Source organism: Eptatretus burgeri, chromosome 1 (genome assembly GCF_056783735.1).
Source record: "Eptatretus burgeri isolate ZD-2024b chromosome 1, Ebu_testis_v1, whole genome shotgun sequence".
In the NCBI taxonomy this organism is placed as follows: Eukaryota; Metazoa; Chordata; class Myxini; order Myxiniformes; family Myxinidae; genus Eptatretus; species Eptatretus burgeri.
In genome coordinates this window covers 44973041-44991922 of record NC_140961.1, presented here as the reverse complement: position 1 = coordinate 44991922, position 18882 = coordinate 44973041, and the positions used below count along the sequence as shown (strand labels likewise).

The 18882-nt window shown below is 43.6% G+C and overlaps 1 protein-coding gene across 3 annotated transcripts in view; it reads left to right on the top strand.

Annotated features, from left to right (window-relative positions):
• MCM9 (minichromosome maintenance 9 homologous recombination repair factor) overlaps positions 1-18882 on the top strand; it is a 71567-nt gene that overhangs the window by 13290 nt on the left and 39395 nt on the right. For 2 of the 3 annotated variants that reach the window (XM_085881473.1, XM_085881476.1), the window contains exons 4-6: positions 3888-4088; positions 7329-7454; positions 7577-7696. In XM_085881473.1, the coding sequence (XP_085737599.1) occupies positions 3888-4088; positions 7329-7454; positions 7577-7696 (447 nt within the window). The remainder of the gene's footprint in view (positions 1-3887; positions 4089-7328; positions 7455-7576; positions 7697-18882) is intronic. The other variant, XM_085881480.1, reaches the window with a different exon arrangement.

Genomic DNA, 18882 nt, shown 5'->3' with positions numbered 1-18882 from the left:
GTGTAGGAAATGGATTTTCAGGGACATCCTGGAGCCAAGTTTCCTGAAGGACTCCAGAAGCTGCTGCACTATTTCTTCATAGTTGTCCGCGCGCTCGTTCCCCAAGAAGTTGTCCGTCACAGCTTTGAAGCTCCTCCACGCTGCCAGCTCTTTGCGGTTTAGAGTTGTCGGAAAAGTTTCGTCCTTCATAATCTGTCGGATTTGCGGTCCAACAAAGACACCAGCCTTGATCTTGGCCTCCGACAAGGTGTTGCCAAACTTTTCCTTGAGGTATAAAAACCCACGCCCATTCAGATCCATTGCCCGTACAAAACTTTTCATCAAGCCGAGCTTTATGTGGAGTGGTGGAAGAGAAACCTTGGCTGGGTCGACAAGGCGACATGCTTTCACGTTGTGTCGACCAGGTACATGCTCTTTTCGCTCTTCCCAATCTTTCTTCGTCCAGTGATTCTTGTCGTCTCTGCTATCCAGAGACAAAGGAAACCCATGTATTTCGTGTAGCCTGACTGCAGCCCTAACAACAGCGCCACCACTTTCAAGTCTCCGCAGATGTGCCAGTTGAAGTCATTGTACTTGATGGAATCAAGCAGCTGCCGCATAGTCTCATAGGTCTCTGTCATGCCGAACGCGTGAGCCAGTGGGACTGATGGTTTCTCGTTGCCATTGTGGAGAAAAACAGCCTTCAAGCTGTTCTTCCCCGAGTTGCTGAAGAGGCACCAGTCTGCAGGATCGTGATCACACCCAAGTTCTTTCAACAGACCGTTGATGTCACTGCAGAATGTCATCGTGTCTTCCATCTCAAAGAACTCAGCCATGTCTCTGTGACGTGCTCTGAACAAGGATATCTTGGTGTTAGGTTCAAGTAGATTCCACTGCTGCAGCCTTGATCAAGCAGCTCTGCCTTCGCATTTGACAGCGAGAGATCTCTTACAAGATCATTTAAGTCTCCCTGGTTCAGAAGGTGTGATTCTTGAGTGTCGGGTTCAAAAGGTTCATCATCACCATCCTCTTCACCACTGCTTACAGCTATGTTCTGATCAGCTGGAGGTGTTGGAGCAGGGGTTCTCGTCATCATGAGGCACAGGTTCTGAGCAGAGACGCAGTCAGCGTACTTGATGTGACCTTTATTCTTCTTGTTGAAGCCGGCGATGCTTGTGCAGCAGAAATAACAATCATCATGATGATTCTGCGGCTCACGCCATATCATGGGCACCGCAAATGGCATGCTCGCGCGCTTGCCCACCAACCACTGAGTCAAGGTTGTGTGACAGCTTGTGCAGCAGATGTGTGGTGCCCAGCTCTGTTCTTGGTCCCCCACCTTACACCCGAAGTAGTGAAAGTAGGCGGCCTTCATTTTCACTGCTGTAGATATACTTCGCTGTTGATCTTTTTTGGTATACCTACCACAGACATAACAGAAGTTGTCAGGATGATTGGTACAGGAACGCCTACTCATCTTTATCTGAAAGAAAGAAATATAACACAAGTTAACAACAATTGTACGAAATAGACATGTTAAAGACATATGTAAATTTCATTGAAATCCTGACTTCTAGGCAATGGGAATATTTCTGTTCCTGAAAATCCTGACGTGATACAGCAAAACGGTTATGATTTTTGAAATCAGCGTACCCAAATTAGTCTTAATCACTTTACACATCTCCAGTAAAAAAAAATTTTTGAAATTTGTTGTTCAGTGTTATTTATACAACATGGATGAATCTGCGGTATGCAAGTCTCATATTCCTCGTTCGCATAGGTACGCACAATAATTCCCTTCTACTCTGACAAAGGGCTAACGCCCGAAACGTCAGCTCTTTTGCATCCCACTGAAGTTAGCGTACCTTGATAGGAGGAACGGGTTTTCTGTTGATTCCATCCCCTTAACTATGGCATGTTTTTTATTTTATTTTTTATTTTATTTTTTTTTTTTCCCCCTCCTTGGTTGTCCCTTGCTGAATGAGCACTGATTAATTAAGCAAATGGTTTGGTTAATATTAAATGCAAGGTTTCACAGTTCCTGATTCCTGATTCCTTCATGAGCAGACTCCATCCTCTCTGTCAGGAGAAGCTGAGGATACCTGTTTCAGAATTGTCTCGTTCATAAATTTTTGTGAATCCATAATTAGCCTCACCTATTCCAGAAGGGATGGGAGAGGATATTGTAATCTGTGTGTGTGAGAATCTGCATAAAGATACACCTAAAGGCTCTGTATTAAATGCCTTGTCTTGTTCATCCATCCACCGTATGTGTGTGTTGTGTTGTGTGTGAGACCGTGACCAAGTTTGTGGATCTGCCATTTGGAGAGGTTCTGGGTTGAAAGGATTGAAACCTTGAGGAAGAATGGTGCCCAGCTGATGATCTGTGCAGTTGGGAAACCATTCAACTACTTACAGGTTAAGGTTCTTACTTTAAGTGAGGAAACTATGTTTTGAGGTTCCCAATTTAAACAGTGTTGAATACTGCACAGGATGTTGTGAAATTAACATCATTCACAGCAATACATCCATCAGGACCATACTCTGTACAGAGCATTGGTGCTGCCGAGGCAGTCTCCTGGGCTATTGGGCGCAATCCTGGACGGCTCGCCACTCTGACGCAGGATACTTAAATGGCTCAATCATTCCAGCAAGCTGGCACTCATTTTGCCGACCTCTGAAGGACGACAGGCTGAGTCAACCCCACCTGGTGTGAATTAATCGGCCGAGCAGGATTTGAACTCAGGACCCGAGGATCCCAAGCCCCTTACCCTAACCATTAAACCAACACTAGGCATATTGATAGCAATCCTATAAGTTGTAAGGATATGGAGAACACTGATTTATACATTTTTTAAGCTGTTATGTTCACTAAGTTTCATGTTATGTTCATTAACTTTGCATTTTGAGATGCTTTCTAGTTACCTCTGCCACTGAAGGTGAAGGAGGTTATGTTTTCACGTGTGTGTGTGTGTGTGTGTGTGTGTGTGTGTGTGTGTGTGTGTGTGTGTGTGTGTGTGTGTGTGTGTGTGTGTGTGTGTGTGTGTGTGTGTGTGTGTGTGTGCAGGATATCAAAAAATTGTGCTCGGATTAGGATGAAACTTGTTGGATATGTTGGGTGTGTGCCAAGGAAGAAGTGATTCAGTATTGGTGAAGATCCGGATGTGATAATTTTTTAAGTGATTCGTCACCATTGAGAGATGGGGCTAAATTAATATACATCACAATATCTCAAAAAGTTGTGGACGGATTCGGAAGAAACTTGGACACGTTGGGTGTGTGAACACGACGAATTAATTCGACTTTGGTGAAGATTCGACCTGGATCCGACTACTGGAATTTTTTAAATGATTCTTCACCATTGAAAGATGGGGCTCAAAAATGATATATCGTATGATATTTCAAAAATGTATTGGGCTGGATGTGTTCATGTGAATCAGCATGACAGGGTGGAGGTATGCACTCTACCGAATGCCCTTCTAGTTTGTTTATTTATTGCTTTTAAGCGTCTTCTTCAGTACTGTTACATGTATGTTTGAGCCAGGTTATTGTGTGCTTGTCCAGGCCACATGCCCTGTCGTCGTTTCTCCCGTATCACCTCGCTCTTCCATGAGGTTCAATTTAGTAGTGAGGAAAAACAAACAAAGGGGGGTCTGAGATGTATTTATCTTTTTCTGGCTTTTATTTTGTTAATTACACTTATCCCTTTCATTGTAATTTTAAAATGGAAATTTGGATTGCAGTTGTGAGCTTATAAGAGAATGGTCCAAATGACCTGGATGTGCACTGAACATGGTTTCAGTTATACATTGTATTGGGGATCCAGGGGATTGGTGTAGACCTTCGGCACAGTGCACTCATTCGACAGACCTCATCTTTGTTATCCCTCCTTCTGTCCCCCTGTGCAGGGGATGACGTGAAAGTCTATGGAGTGGTGATACGACGTTGGAAATCGTTTGTGTCTGGTAATCGCTGTGACATTGACTTGGCAATACGAGCGAACCACCTCGAGGTGGCCAATGCCAGAGCGTGCAGCCAGAATGTAAGCGAAGATGCGCAGAGGGACTTCCGTCAATTCTGGGAGAGCCACGCACACAACCCGCTTTCTGGTTCGATTTCTCTGCTCTTCAGATATTCGCTCTGTCTTGCTCGTCTTACTTTCTACAGTGTTGGTCAAAAGTATTGTATAATGTGATGTAATTAGGTTTTCATTCAACATTTAAAAAAATTTATTTCGTACTAGCAAATACAGCCCGTCACTGTGCTGACGGGTATTTTAAGGGGAGAAAGAGGGAAAGGGGAGGGGGGCGTGGGGAAGTGAGGAGGGGGAAGAGCAAGGAAATGGGTGGGGGGAAAGAGTGAAAAACCACCAAATATCGTTTCATACTCTGGGAGGGAGGTGAGAACGAGGAGGATGGAGGAGAAAGGAGGGGGGAGAGGGGTTTGGGAGGAGATAAGCATGAGGGGAGGGGGTTCTGGACTTGCATTTGGTAGTGGAATTTGTAGAGAAAGGGGGGGAGGGTAGTAGTAGTAGTAGTACATGATTGAACAAAATGGGGTACGCTAAAACAGCACGCTAATGCAACACACGGAGACCACCCGGAGATATCCATGGGGGTGGAGAGGGACGGGGGTTTAGGAGGAGGTAAGTGTGAGGGGAGGGGGAGGGAAGGTAGTATGATGGGACGGGAAGGCAGCGTGAGGGGATCGGAATGGAATCCGGTATGAGGGGACGGGAAAGGAATCCGGTATGAGGGGACGGGAAGGGAATGCGGGTATGAGGGGAGGGAAAGGGAATGCGGGTATGAAGGGAAGGGGAGGGGAAGGGAATGTGGGTATGAGGGGAAGGGAATGCGGGTATGAGGGGAAGGGAAGGGGAGGGGAGGGGAAGGGAATGCGGGTATGAGGGGAGGGGAGGGGGAGGCGAAGGGAATGCGTGTATGAGGTGAAGGGAATGACACATTGTGAGGCTTCGGAGCTCCAGGGACTACACCTCTTCCAGGTGTTGATCAGAGAAGCAAACTTGGTGTTCAGATTTTTTACAGCGCGTGTGCTGGTATACAATTGCACCGAGTTTGAAATGTCTCCGGTGTCCCCCCCTCTCCCCACGCGCCTCAAGTGACAGCCAATGGCGGCCGTCCGATAGATGGCAGTGTGTAACCAAGACGGAAATGGCGACAATTGACGGAAATACCCACAACTGACGGAAACATCCGAAGAGATAATAATAATTTGCCGGTTTCCGCATGAACTACACATTAGATTCACTCAATACTGCCTTTTTAGGTCATCTCTACCGAGATGATCTAATAAAGCCGGACCAAATGTCCGTCCGTCCCTACGTCCGTCCGTAGGTCCGTCCGTAAACAATTTTTCTTTTCGATCTTGATGAAACTTAGTATGTGGGTAGAGGTCGATGAGTGTTGCACAACGATATAACTTTTGTCCGGGTTAAAGGTCAAGGTCACGAGGTCACGTCAGTTATAAAAATCGCCATTTTCAAAACCTATCTAGTCTGCCATTCTACAAGATATTCGGCAACTGTTTATTGATTATAATAGTAAAAAATATTATCTTTTATCTAACCGGACAGATTTTTGAATTTCCTTCCCGTTTGATCGTCACGTGATTTGGAATATGGCCAAAAACGCCGATGCGATTCGCAAAGAAGAAAGGAAGGAGAAATGAAATATAAATATAAAACACATTTTAGCCTTTTATATTTATACATTTTCCACCAAAGGTGCAAAGGTTTCAAAACCCGAAATGTAAACGTCGGCATTTATTTTCAAAATATAATTTCGTGCGCGCGCCAAAATGCCGAGTCATCTTTAACCAAACTGCGCAGTTGAGCTGCGCAGTCGTCTTCGGTCATAACTGATCATTGAGAACTTGTGGTATTATAGAGATGACCGTCACCCCCACACGGGGGTAATTTTTTCAATGGAAATTTGTGAAACTAATGTGTTGTATATGTGAAAACTATTGAATTTATTGCTTGACGGAAAAAACCAAGAAACGCTCCCCTCTCATGTACGAACGAACGAAAGACGTCATTTCCGCCCACCATGGCATTTCGTGCCGAACGCTGAAAGCTAAGTTCTTCTTATGCCATCATTCTCTTTAATATTAGCCATAAACAAGTGTTTCGTCACGCATTAGTAGTTGAAATTTACTTACAATAATAACAAGAATTTTACATTTCAAATATTAAGTCCGCTTTTTAATTGTTTTTCAACTGAAAAAGCATAAATTGCATATTTTAACATAAGTGTACTCATTTGCCTCACCACACGCGCTGTATTGAAGGATTTCAGTTGTTTTGTATTTTGTATACAAAATCAAGTTCTTGAGTAGGAGATGGCAGAAAAAAAGACAATGGGCCAACAGACTAGGGATTGACCAAATAGCTGAGAAAGAGAGGGAGATATATATATATATGTGTATATGTGTGTGTTGGCGCAGTGGTTAGGGCAGTGGCTTGGGATCCAAAAGGTCCTGAGTTCAACCCCGTTGGGCCACTGAATTAATACACCAGGAGGTTGACTCAGCCTATCATCCTTCCGAGGTCGGCGAAGTGAGTACCAGTGTACTGGGCCGGTGTATACCCCGGTTAAAATAGGTGTACCATATCCCTGTGTCGTAAGAGGCGACCAGGGTTGTGTCAGGAAGGGCATCCGGCGTAAAACATGTGCCAAATCACTATGCGGATCATACGGATGATCCGCTGTGGCGACCCCTAACGGGAGCAGCCGAAAGAAGAAGATATATATATATACATATATATATATACATATATATATATACATATATATATATACATATATATATATACATATAGATATATATATACATATACACATACACACACACACACACACACACACACACACACACACACACACACACACACACACACACACACACACACACACACACACACACACACACACACACACACACACACACGTCAAATCTACAGTAAACCTGCAAGAAGAGGGTTACGTTTGGTTGGGTGGGTGGTTGGGCAGGCTGTATTCTCCACTCGCTGAAGAACCTCACTCATTCCTTGTCTCCATTGCCACATTAGGATATGGGTGGGAGTATGGTTCCGTAAATGACACCACGTCCTTGATGTCAAAACACTTTGTTGAATGCACCTTGTACATCAGCTCTTCTCACAAATTCCTCCATGGCTAAAAGGATTGCCTCAAACTTCAGTCTCGTTAATTGCTCTCGAGGTGGATTTACAGGAGGATAATAGTTGTGCGAAGTGAATTTAAATGAGTGGAACATCCATTATCTAATGGTGGATTACAAAACTGCTGTCCCCTTTCCTTCTCGTACAGGACGTGATGTGATCCTTGCCAGTCTCTGCCCACAGGTGTTTGGGATGTATGTGGTGAAGCTGGCTGTGGCACTCACCCTTGCTGGAGGAGTTGCCAGGGTGGACGCATCTGGGACACGAGTTCGTGGTTCGTACGGGACGTGAAGGGTTGTATTGGAGATTGAATTGGATAAGCATGCCATGAGTATTTGGTAAATTCGTCTCACCACACGATAGTATATTTTTTCTTGTTCTTTTTTTCATTCCCAGGTGAGTCACACCTGCTGCTTGTAGGAGACCCTGGCACGGGCAAATCTCAATTCCTGAAATATGCGGCAAAGATCCTTCCTCGCTCGATCCTCACCACGGGCATTGGATCCACCAGTGCAGGTAAGACCTGAAAGCTCATTGTATTTGTTCAAAAATTTTGGAGTTTTTGACCAACTCCCCACATGTGCGTGTGTGCGTGTGTGCGTGCGCGCATTACTTATTTTAAGGCTCATTATGGTGATAATGAAAAATGTCCATCTACATAAATTACCATGCACTCGTGAAGTGAAAAGTGGGGTTAAGGAATTGGTTCATGTCGTCCGTCTGTCTACAAATGTCAGTTTATGATTGAGGACCAACTTATTTAAATTGAATGTTATATTTTGAACACTAAAAGGAACATGTATCGGAAAACAAACCTGCTGTTTTACAGTACTTTGGCTCTGAATTTGTCCATATCATGCATACGCAGAGAGGAATGAGATGCAGTAATTTTGTTTTTACTCTGATTTAAAATAATTTGTCTTGTACAGTGTTTCACTCTTCTTCTTCTCCTTCTCCTTCTCCTTCTCCTCCTTCTCCTCCTTCTCCTTCTCCTTCTGTTCAATTCAACCTTTCTTTCATCCCGTGTGTAAAAATTCCATCTGTTACAACGCTTCCTTTCTCCATTCTCTTAACTCTCCTGTGTTCCTTCCATCCTCCAACGTAGTTAAACGTATCATCCCTCCGATTTTTTTAAAATTCCAGTTTGCAATTCATGTTCGTCTTCCATCAATCGTTTTCTTTTTTTTTTTTTTAGAACTTTACTGCAAATTCATCCTACCTCCTTAAATCTACCTCCTCCTAACTCCTCCCCTGTTATACCCCCTTCTTACTACACCCATCTTGCCCCCCATCCTACCTCCTCTCCACTGCCCTCTGCTTTAGTAAAATCTCCTCCTCTGGTGTTCAAACATCTGTGGGCTCTGTTCCAACCTCACATATACAGTATCTCACTCTCTCATTCAGTACATTCCTCAATAACTCTAACATTCTCTCTCTCTCTCTTTCCTCTCATCACACCTCCCTCTCTTCCCATTCCTTCAAATCTTGTTCCTCCCCTCCACCCGCTTCCATCTTCACAATACCACTACCCAGTCTCATCCTTCCCCTCTCCGCATCCCTCCCTTCTCCCTCCTCCCAACGAACGCGTTTACTATACAGCTGCTTCCTTCCCTCACCTACTCTCTTCCAACTTATTCCTCAAACTCCTCCAATCTCCTACTTCCCTCTGCCCCCTTTCTTATTACTCCCCACTGTACCTCAACCCAGCACCACTGAGTCTTTTCTCCTCCTCATCTGGCCCTCTCCTCTAGCTCTTTTGCAACGTCCCACAGTCTTTCAACAAATCTCCATACCCTCCCCATCCCCTCGCCTGCACACAGACTCCTCCCCTCCCTCTTCCTTGGCAGTATGGACCTCAAACATCCGGGGCCTTCGCTCTAACCTGACTGATCTCTCCATGCAGGTTGCTGCTGACAAACCAGGCATGATCTGCTTAACAAAATCTTTCCTCCTTCAAGACATCTCTGACTCCTTAGTTTCTCTCCCAAGATACTCCCTTCTCCGTATGATACACCTGACCCCTGTCCTGGTGGCGGAGTTGCTCTTTATCAAAAACTCTATTCCTTACTCTCCATGCACTACCCTCACTCCACCACACACTCAGGAATACCTCCAGCTATGGCTTCCCTCTGCTCCCACCTCATGTTTATGTGTGTGGTGTGCTGTCCACCAAACGGTGATGACTCCATTTACATCTCTCTCGCCAAAAACACGGACCAACTTCTATCCACTCATCCAAACTCTCTCTTCCTCATATGTGGTGACTTAAATTGCCATCATGCCAGTTGGCTGGGTGTGGGTACCTCTCTCACCTGCCATGGAATTTCAGCAAAGGACTTCTGCGACTCATTGGGACTGACACAACCATGAATCATTGGGCCTCACTATCTGCCATAATCTTTCCTGGGAAAGCCATATTTCCAAGCTGGTCTCTGAAGTCTGTTGCCAACTGGGCATCCTTCGTCATGCAAAGTCCTTCCTTGGTACACCTGAGCTCCAAACCACGTACAAAGCTTTCATCCACAGCCTGATGGAGTACTGCTCTCCCCTCTGGGGTGATGCTCCTGCCTCACACCTAGCTCGGCTTCATGCTGCAGAAAACGAGGCTTTTAGGATGAAGCTGAGTCTTTGGGTCTCTCGCTCTATCACTGCAGGCATGCGACGGAGAGAGTGGGTGACTGTGACTGTGACTGCCGTTTAAAAGTACTTTGGCTCTGAATTTGTCCATATCATGCATACGCAGAGAGGAATGAGATATATATATATATATATATATATATATATATATATATATATATATATATATATATATATATATATATATATATATATATATATATATATATATATATATATATATATATATATATATATACACACTAGCAGGGATACCCGTTTTATATTGTTACGAATTTGGAATTCAATTGCACACAACATACAGGTTCCCTTGGTCAGCCATGTCGATAAGTGCATGTTCCCAAGATAGCTCACCATTGTTTAAATGTTCAGAGATCGATTAGATACGCTGCGGATCGATTTAATAGTTAGGGAACGAAACAATGGAGATGTCCCTCCCCCTCTTCTGCAAAGAGGAAGAAGAACCCTGCCATCCCGTGACTTCAACAACTCCCTCCCACCCGTGGTTGAGCGGGGGGGGGGGGTGGATCACGAGGGCATGAGTCACGCCGGGTGCGGGGGTGGGGGTGGGAAGGATAAAGAGGAGATCCTTTCTTTGTTCGTGTGGGAGTCCCCTGGCAGAGTTCGTGAAGAGTCCCGTGTGCAGAGTTTGTGTGTTGAGTCCCGTGGGAAGAGTAAGCTATTTGCTTCGGAGAGAGCAGTCGTTCAGCAGATCATTGGGTCCTGCTTGGCTTGAGGCCTTCGGAAGCTTTTTGCTTCGGCTGGCTCAGTGAGCTTCGGCTGCTGCTTTGTTTTGGAAGGAACTTGAGCCGGTTGTTCGGCTCGAGCTGCGAGTGGAGGCTTCTTCCTCTTCTTCCTCTTCCTCTTGGTTCGTGGAGCTTTTCGTTCTCAATTTTGTTTTCCGGTTTGGTGCGACGCGTCGGCCTCTTCTTGGAGTTGGTTCCTCGGGGAAGCGATGCATTGACAGGAAGGATCAGCGCCTCGTCTCACCGGCACGTGTTGAGAAGCGCGGGAGGATTCGCGGGAGCTCGGGAAGGTACGCGGTTTTTGGCGATTTGGATCCAGCTCGCTCTCGCTGGAGCCTGGGACCGGACAAGTTGAAGACCACACGAGGTGGAGAGGTTCGAGTTCGGCTCTGAGTTTCAGCTCACCTGTCCTCCGAGCTGGAGCTTGTGATTAAAGGCCTCAGCCACCATTTCGTGTGTGTGTGTGTGTGTGTGTGTGTGTGTGTGTGTGTGTGTGTGTGTGTGTGTGTGTGTGTGTGTGTGTGTGTGTGTGTGTGTGTGTGTGTGTGTGTGTGTGTGTGTGTGTGTGTGCGTGCGTGCATGCGTACGTGGGCCCGTCTAATAAGTAGGAACTGCTGTTAAGTGTAAATGACTGTACATAAAAAGTAGACGGTTGTAGTTCTTTTGTCGTGCTTTTGTTGCTTGTATAATTGCATACATGTTTTGCCTTGTTTAATTGCACACGTGTTTCATTATAATAAATGTCCTTGTGTGAATGTAAACCTGCTCGTTGCGTCCATTTCCTCATTGACTGAACATTTCGTGTGTTCAGAGTTAGAAAGCTGTTGGTTTGCCGTAATAAGGGGACATTTGGACTGACGGTTCTCGGCGATTACGCCGCTCGGAATCGCGCATGGACAAGCTCGCCTCGGCGGTTTGTTCCGTCGAGGGTGGAATACCCCGGTAGTTGGATCACGTGGGTATTTAGGTAAATTGAAGATTGGCAATCGACCCTACCCCACGTGATCTGCCGATTGGCGTATTTCCGTTCTTGTACAAGGACCCGTCGCTCGGAGTTATCCTGGCGGTGATATATATTTCGGGCGATCGGTCGGGCCGACTCGACTTGCGGCTCCGTTCAGATCGGTCGGTTGGTGGCCGACCCCCCCCCCCCCCCGGCCCGTAACAATATATATATATATATATATGTATATATATATATATATATGTGTGTATATATGTATATATATATATATATATATATATATATATATATATATATATATATATATATACTAGCAGGGGATACATGTGCTCTGCATGGGAATCCCGTGGATGACGGCGGGTCTGAAGGAGTATATGTCACAGTTAATTGTAAAATTGTAGAGGTTGCCACCATTATTTTTTTTTTTTCATCACCACTATAATATTATATTTTCCCCGCCATATTTTATATACAGAAGACTCAAGTTCAAAAATGTTAAGATTTATTGCCGCATCAGATAAAAAAACATAATTCCTCAACAATGTGAGGCTAGTTTCATGTCATTATTTGCGACTTAATTTATACGTCGGGCATAACCCAGCCTGGCCCAGCGTATTTGATTTATTTACGTCTGTTATCCTGCTAAAAAATTGTTGTATTATGTATACGAAGTTACAACGACCTACGCCCATAACCATTCTATAAAATATCTACATAGCCCATAACCATTTAATTATAAAATATTATACACATACGCCATACGCCATCACCATTCTATTTATATCTGTAATATGTATAAATACAAACCACCACCACCATTTTTTTTTTATTTCCCACCACCATTTTTATTTTTCACCAGCAACATGTATTTCCTTCATCGCACATCCTATTCCCGTTTATGAAATAACTGAAGTAGCTCAATAATTTTAGTGGAGTGCTCGAGGATAAACAATATTTGATGTCTTCCCCTCTGGGGCCAATATGTATAAAGCCTCCGATGATCCCACTCTGGAGCATCCCACATATAGCTGACCATGGGAAAAGCAAGGAGTGGATAATTCCAGCCCTGCTACTTTCAATGACTGTCCTTGTGCCTTATTGATAGACATCGCAAAGCACAGGCATACAGGAAATTGTAGTCTCTTAAATTCAATCGTTGAATTTGATGGAATGAGTGGAATTCGTGGAATGAATACATCTCCTTTCACACATCCTGTCATGATAGTGGCCTCAATTACATGTGGTAGTAGTCTTTTCACAATCAGTTTAGTTCCGTTGCAAAGTTTTGATGCATCTTGATTACGTAATAATATAATAGGGCATCCAACTTTTAGCGACAGATTGTACGGAGGCAATCCTGGTAATTCCAATGAGTTTAGAAATTCTGTGGGATAATGTATGGCTTGCTCAGTATCCAGTGTGGTGTCAATAGACTTGTGACTATGTTGTTCACCTGGAACTACTTGTAATAACTGATGGTTTATTACACGGACTGTTTCATTAAGTGGAGCAAGGATTGCTCTTTCACAGAGCCACTGTATGTTTTTGTAATTGGTCACTAAATTGGGATACACATGAGCCTCTAATTCTTCCATACATGAAACTATTGTACCACAGTCATCAGGTATAGATATTGCATCATTTGTGTTCGGGATTTCACCATTTCCAAGTTTGAGAAGTAATTGTGTGAAATTGCCAGCATCTAAATCACCATATAATTTGACCCTCATGTTTGTTGTTAGATGGATAGTTTGTACGAATGTCCAGAGGTATGAAGATTTTATACTGGCTTTCATTTCATCAGCTGGAGTGCCACGGGGTACTACAGGTAAAGTTTGTCTGAAATCGCCAGAAATTATGTATACGCATCAGCCATATATATATATATATATATATATATATATATATATATATATATATATATATATATATATATATATATATATATATATATATATATATAAAACCAGCGTAACTCCACCTATAGGCAGGTCTACTCCTCTTAAATCTCGCATAGTTCTATGTAATGCTTCGAATGCATCCTTAGGCGACATCGTACCTTCATCCCAAACTATGAGGTCGCAATTCTTCAGCACTTTTTCTGCTTCAGTTTGTTTGCCAATGCCACAAACCGGATATTCCATTGTAGCTAAGTCGAGAGGTAATTTGAAAGCAGAATGCGCTGTGCGGCCACCTGAAAGTAGTGTTGCGGCTATACCGGATGAAGCAACGGCTAATGCAATTTTTTTCTGGCTCCTCATCTTAGCAAGCAAAAGGTTGAGGACAAATGTTTTGCCAGTACCACCCGGGGCATCCAAGAAAAATATCCCACCACTTCCCTCTTGAACCGCTTCAGAAATCAGTTGATATGCATTACTGTGATCCTGTACCAGAAGCGGCTCATTGTCAGAAACAAACTTTGCGAGAGTATCTGTGTTGCAGTTTGTTTCACGGATCCATTCTCTACTGATGGTTGCGCTTTCAGACCTATTAGGAGAGGGAAGTCCCCACTTAGTTAAATCTTTCTCGCTCATGTATAATACCAAATCTTCAATGTATATCATAGCCTCATTGAACACATCTGGTGTGTACTGGATGTCCTCTTGGGGATGTTGTCTTTGGACTCTGTTTTTTACATCCTCAGACAGGGCCTCTTTGTGAATGTCCCATTGGCTCTTGGGATCTGACATCTCACACGCAGTTATCATAATAGCAAATAGATACCTCATGGTCGATGGGGATTGAGAAACAGTTGCCTCTTCAAGCGTGGTGTTCCAATGGGCATCGTCTTCTAGGAGTCCGAGGAGATTGCAAGCCTCACGGAATGTGCTGCAAATTTGCCCGTCCACTGTTCTCAGGTCTATGAAACTCACTGGACCTCGTTTCATATGCAGGAGGAGGCGGACGCAGAAACACTCAAAATTATTGGGATGTACTGTGTACACTCGACCCAATGCGTCAGATTTGTAAATACCTGAATATCCTGGAACTTCTGAACCTTTCTTCCTCCTGTTCCAACGTTTCTGACGAGTTCCAAGTGAAATACGTTGGCACCTGAGCCTACAGTAGAGTTCGAGCAAAGTCATCAATTTCGCATAGTTTGAAAAATGCCAGTAAGTTAGAAATTGGAGGTTCTTCCACTCGTTGTTGGACATTTTAATCTGTAAAATAAACTCTGTCCGTTCTCAAGGTGAATTGTCAGGTGAATAACTGGAGGAAACCTGCCAGTAATGGGGAAGTTCAATATCCTCCATATGGCTTCATTGCTGCATATATATCGACCATTTTCATATTTTTGAACCTCGTTGATGTCGTTTCTCTCGATGGTTACTACGGCTTGATCACTGCCCTTGTGAATGTATTTGCATTTGATAGCTTTTATACTATTGCAGTAATCAACATTGATATGGGCATTGAAAATAGTGGAGAGTAATGGGATATATGGAACGATCCATTTATTATCAACAACGATGGGTTCAGGAATACCGTGAACTTCTAACCGTTGTTTCAAATCCACCATCATCAGGTGCCCGCCTACGATACAACGGATATCCATCTTTATCCGACTGCGTTTCGTGGAGGAGTTCTCCAGGGAACCTCTTTCCACATTTTCCATTTCTCATGCAGGGTGCCTTGCTATTTATGGACCATGGATATATTTATTTATGGACCCCACATGGACCATGGATCATATGACGTTTCACAATAGCGTACAAAAACGGATCCTCTTCTGGGTTGGGCAATTCAGCGCGAATGACTGAGTCAATCTGGGTGGGTCTAAGTTTTTCTCTGAGCCAAAGAAGGCTATGTACGTGTGGAAAACCACGTTTTTGCCATTCTATGGTATACGTGTAGGCAGCAACAAACCCACACACGTTAAATTTCGTCATAGGATCTATCAACAGCATGACTTTCCTCTGAAAGACTCTCGCTATTAGATCATGTCGGTCATGTGCGACTTGTCCTGGTAATTGTTCTTTGAGAATTTCTGGCCACTGAGGATTACAGGTTAAAGTAATGAAAAGGTCCGGTCTTCCAAAAGTTCGAAAATAGGTCATTGCATCTTGAGTGCGTTCTGCCATATACCATGGTCCACCAGTGAATGATGATGGTAATATAACTAATTGACCAACATTTGCATGGCCGTCATTGGTTAGAGAATCACGGAGATGTATATAATCAGCCACACGTAACAGCTGCTGATGAGTTCTGATGAATAGTAATCGTTCAGACTCAATCTTTGCATACATATCAACTATATACTGGTGAAACACTTGGTGACAATGCAAAATAATATTGAAACTATTTTGCCTGTGCATGATTGTGTATGCATAGTAATCATTAGCAGATACTTTTTTTCCAACATTCATTAGTCCGGTCATGGGATTGAACTGCCATATTTGGAAGCAATAGCCATCTTGTTCTTCCCAGTTAATCAACGGGTACTGCAGGGCATCATAGGAGCGGTGTGTCTCACTGATTCTCTGCAGTTGGTCATTTCTGCAGTGTATGACGATGTCACGCCGATTGAATTCTTGCCCAATGATGACGATGGCCACTTCATTCACTTGTGGGGCGTTGTATCTTCTCTCATGCTCTCCAGCAGGAGTTCTATCAGCATGAATTACAACCCTCATGTCTTCACTGGGAACCTGTTCTGAGGCTGTTTTGAAACTTCTTACGATGTTGTTAGTTTCATGCAACATCTTTTGCAAGTCCAAAACCAACTCGAGACAGACATCTTTAACAACGCCACACCTACGTTGAGCTTCCTGATTGTGATCGCCCATGAAATAGATCTGAAGAAACTTCGGTTCTTCTCCGGGTTGTGGCAAAATGGCCCCGGCTCGATGATGTATTTGCCCACAAACCTTGAACGTAGGGAAATAGCCCGGTAACTGAACTTCTTCAGCTCGAAATGATGTGATTTGGAAGCATGAGTTATACCTCCTGATATTGCCTAGGAAATGTTGCGAGTGAGCAGCTGTACCATCCAACAGAGACTTCAACGGTTCTGGTGGTTCGTATATATCAGTGATTTTCACTTTCCCTCCACTGCAACACACACAACAGGAGGTTCTTTCTTGAATTTTCTTGCCCCACAATGATGGCAGATCTCATCCATCCCACCTATTTGAAGTATAGGGATCAATTGATACTGATTATGCGGTCTATAGTTAAAGGCTTCTTTCCAATTTCGATGATTTGAAAGGGCCGGCGCTATTGGCAGCTGAATGCAACCGTTTGCTTCGGCGTCGATCGTCCGAGACTTCAGGCAGCTCTGCTTCTCTCGCTGCTGCAGTTGCTTGGCGATCGCTTCGGCGCCGAGCGTCCGCAACTTCAGGCAGCTCTGCAAGCCGAGCAACTGCCGAACGCAACCGGTCTCTTTGACGCCTTGTTGTCGTTTTCTCTTCGGTCTCGACATCTCGTGACGCTCTCACAGTCTTCGCGTGTGGCGTTTTTCTCCCAATACTGCTTCCTCGTTTTTTAGGAGGCATCATTAATTTATGAAAATTATCAAAATATTACTATTATGTATTAATGTTTGGATTAATTTTATGTGTGGTGGTTGTGCTTGGGGCAACTCGTCGGGGGACTATCCCCTACAACTCAGGTCGCGAGAGTCCTCGCAAGCCAACTGGGGAGGCCAATTAGTCCCGGGAGCCCTGCGACGAAACGCACGGGTCCGGTTCAAAAAGTGCGGGAGTTCCAGTGATTTTTCACTGGCATCCGTGGGAATGAGCACAACCAACCTTTTGCCACTATACAAAAGTAAATAGTCACTATTTTAGCACAATCTCCTGATAGAGGTACTGGTCCTATTGATGATGAGGAATGGATGCGAAATGGATCAGAAATGGATGAGGATTTGATGAGGAAACCTGCTTGATGATGAGAAATGGATGAGGAATTGGTGAGGATTTGATGAGGAAACCTGCTTGATGATGAGGAATTGCTCAAGAAAAAATATCTCCGCTTCAACGAAAGTGTATATTAGACGACCTCTATTGATGTGAGGTGGCATGTACTGATACTGATGAACTATTGTTCTCAAGGAAATGTGTATAATAGACCTCTATAGGTTTTTGTTGATGTAAATAAGGCCTATGATAGTGTATCAAATACCATGGACGCCGTGTCGTCTATATTTGGTGAGGAAATATAAGACGGTCTCTGCACCGCATGTGTACGTATAATATGAACATTTGTGTATTGATTGATCCACTACTGTTCTCAACGAAATGTGTATAATAGACGCCCTCTGTGTGAACATGTAATGTAATCATGTATGTACAATAAAATATGACTTGTGTTAATCATCCATTAAAAGAGGCGTTTGTTGATGTGAATAGGTTCTATGATAAGTGTGTCGAATGCGTAAGTCATAATTCGGAAACGGGAATTCAGAATTAACTGTAGCACTATTTTTTTCATTCTATTGCAAATGGTGTTGGCCCCATGTCAATCGGCTGAACTTGAAAAATTAACGTTACGAAAAGTGTGTCGAATGCATAAGTCGGAAGTCATTGTCTTCAATTGACTGTAGTATTAATTTCTCATTCTCTTGCAAATTCCGTTGGTCCCATGTCAATCGGCTGAACTTGAAAAATTAACGTTACGAAATTGGTGATGACGTCATAATTCGGAAACCGGAAGTCATTGTCGTCAATTAACTGTTGCATTATTTTTTTCATTCTATTGCAAATGGCGTTGGCCCCATGTCAATCAGCTGAACTTGAAAAATTAATGTTACAAAATCAGGTGATTACGTCGGAAGTCGGAAGTACAATTTTTTACATCGGGACACTCCCGGGTACATGTTCTGTCAGCATGTGAAGTTTGGTGAGGATCAGTCCAGTACTTTTCGCATGTATAGGTCACAGACAAACACACAAACAAACACACACTTTCAACGATCAATTATATATGATCTCAACGATTATATATGATCAAAATCAAAATTTGCTAATGCGTTACATTGCCTTCATGGAATTCGGTACGTTATAATTTTGCCTCTTTTTTTGGATACCTTTGCCCAGTGTCGAATATTCTTTTCCCACTACGTAGTTACCTATCATAGGACACGTCCGTAATAAAGTGCGCGACATCAAAATTCATCGTTTGTCCGATTTTACATATCTTGTTCCGAAAAACGTTGATTCCGATGCACTAGTTTTGTGACGTCCGCGTTAAACGCATATTTGCATACCACTAGTAGTCGTACTCGCATACGTCTGTTGAAATATTAATCGCCTTTCCCCCAGAGAATATGTTCAGAATCCTTTGTTCTGCAACACGTTTCGCCGGAAAGATTGACGAATTGCTCGTACGGAGCGATGTTTCCTCGGTTCACG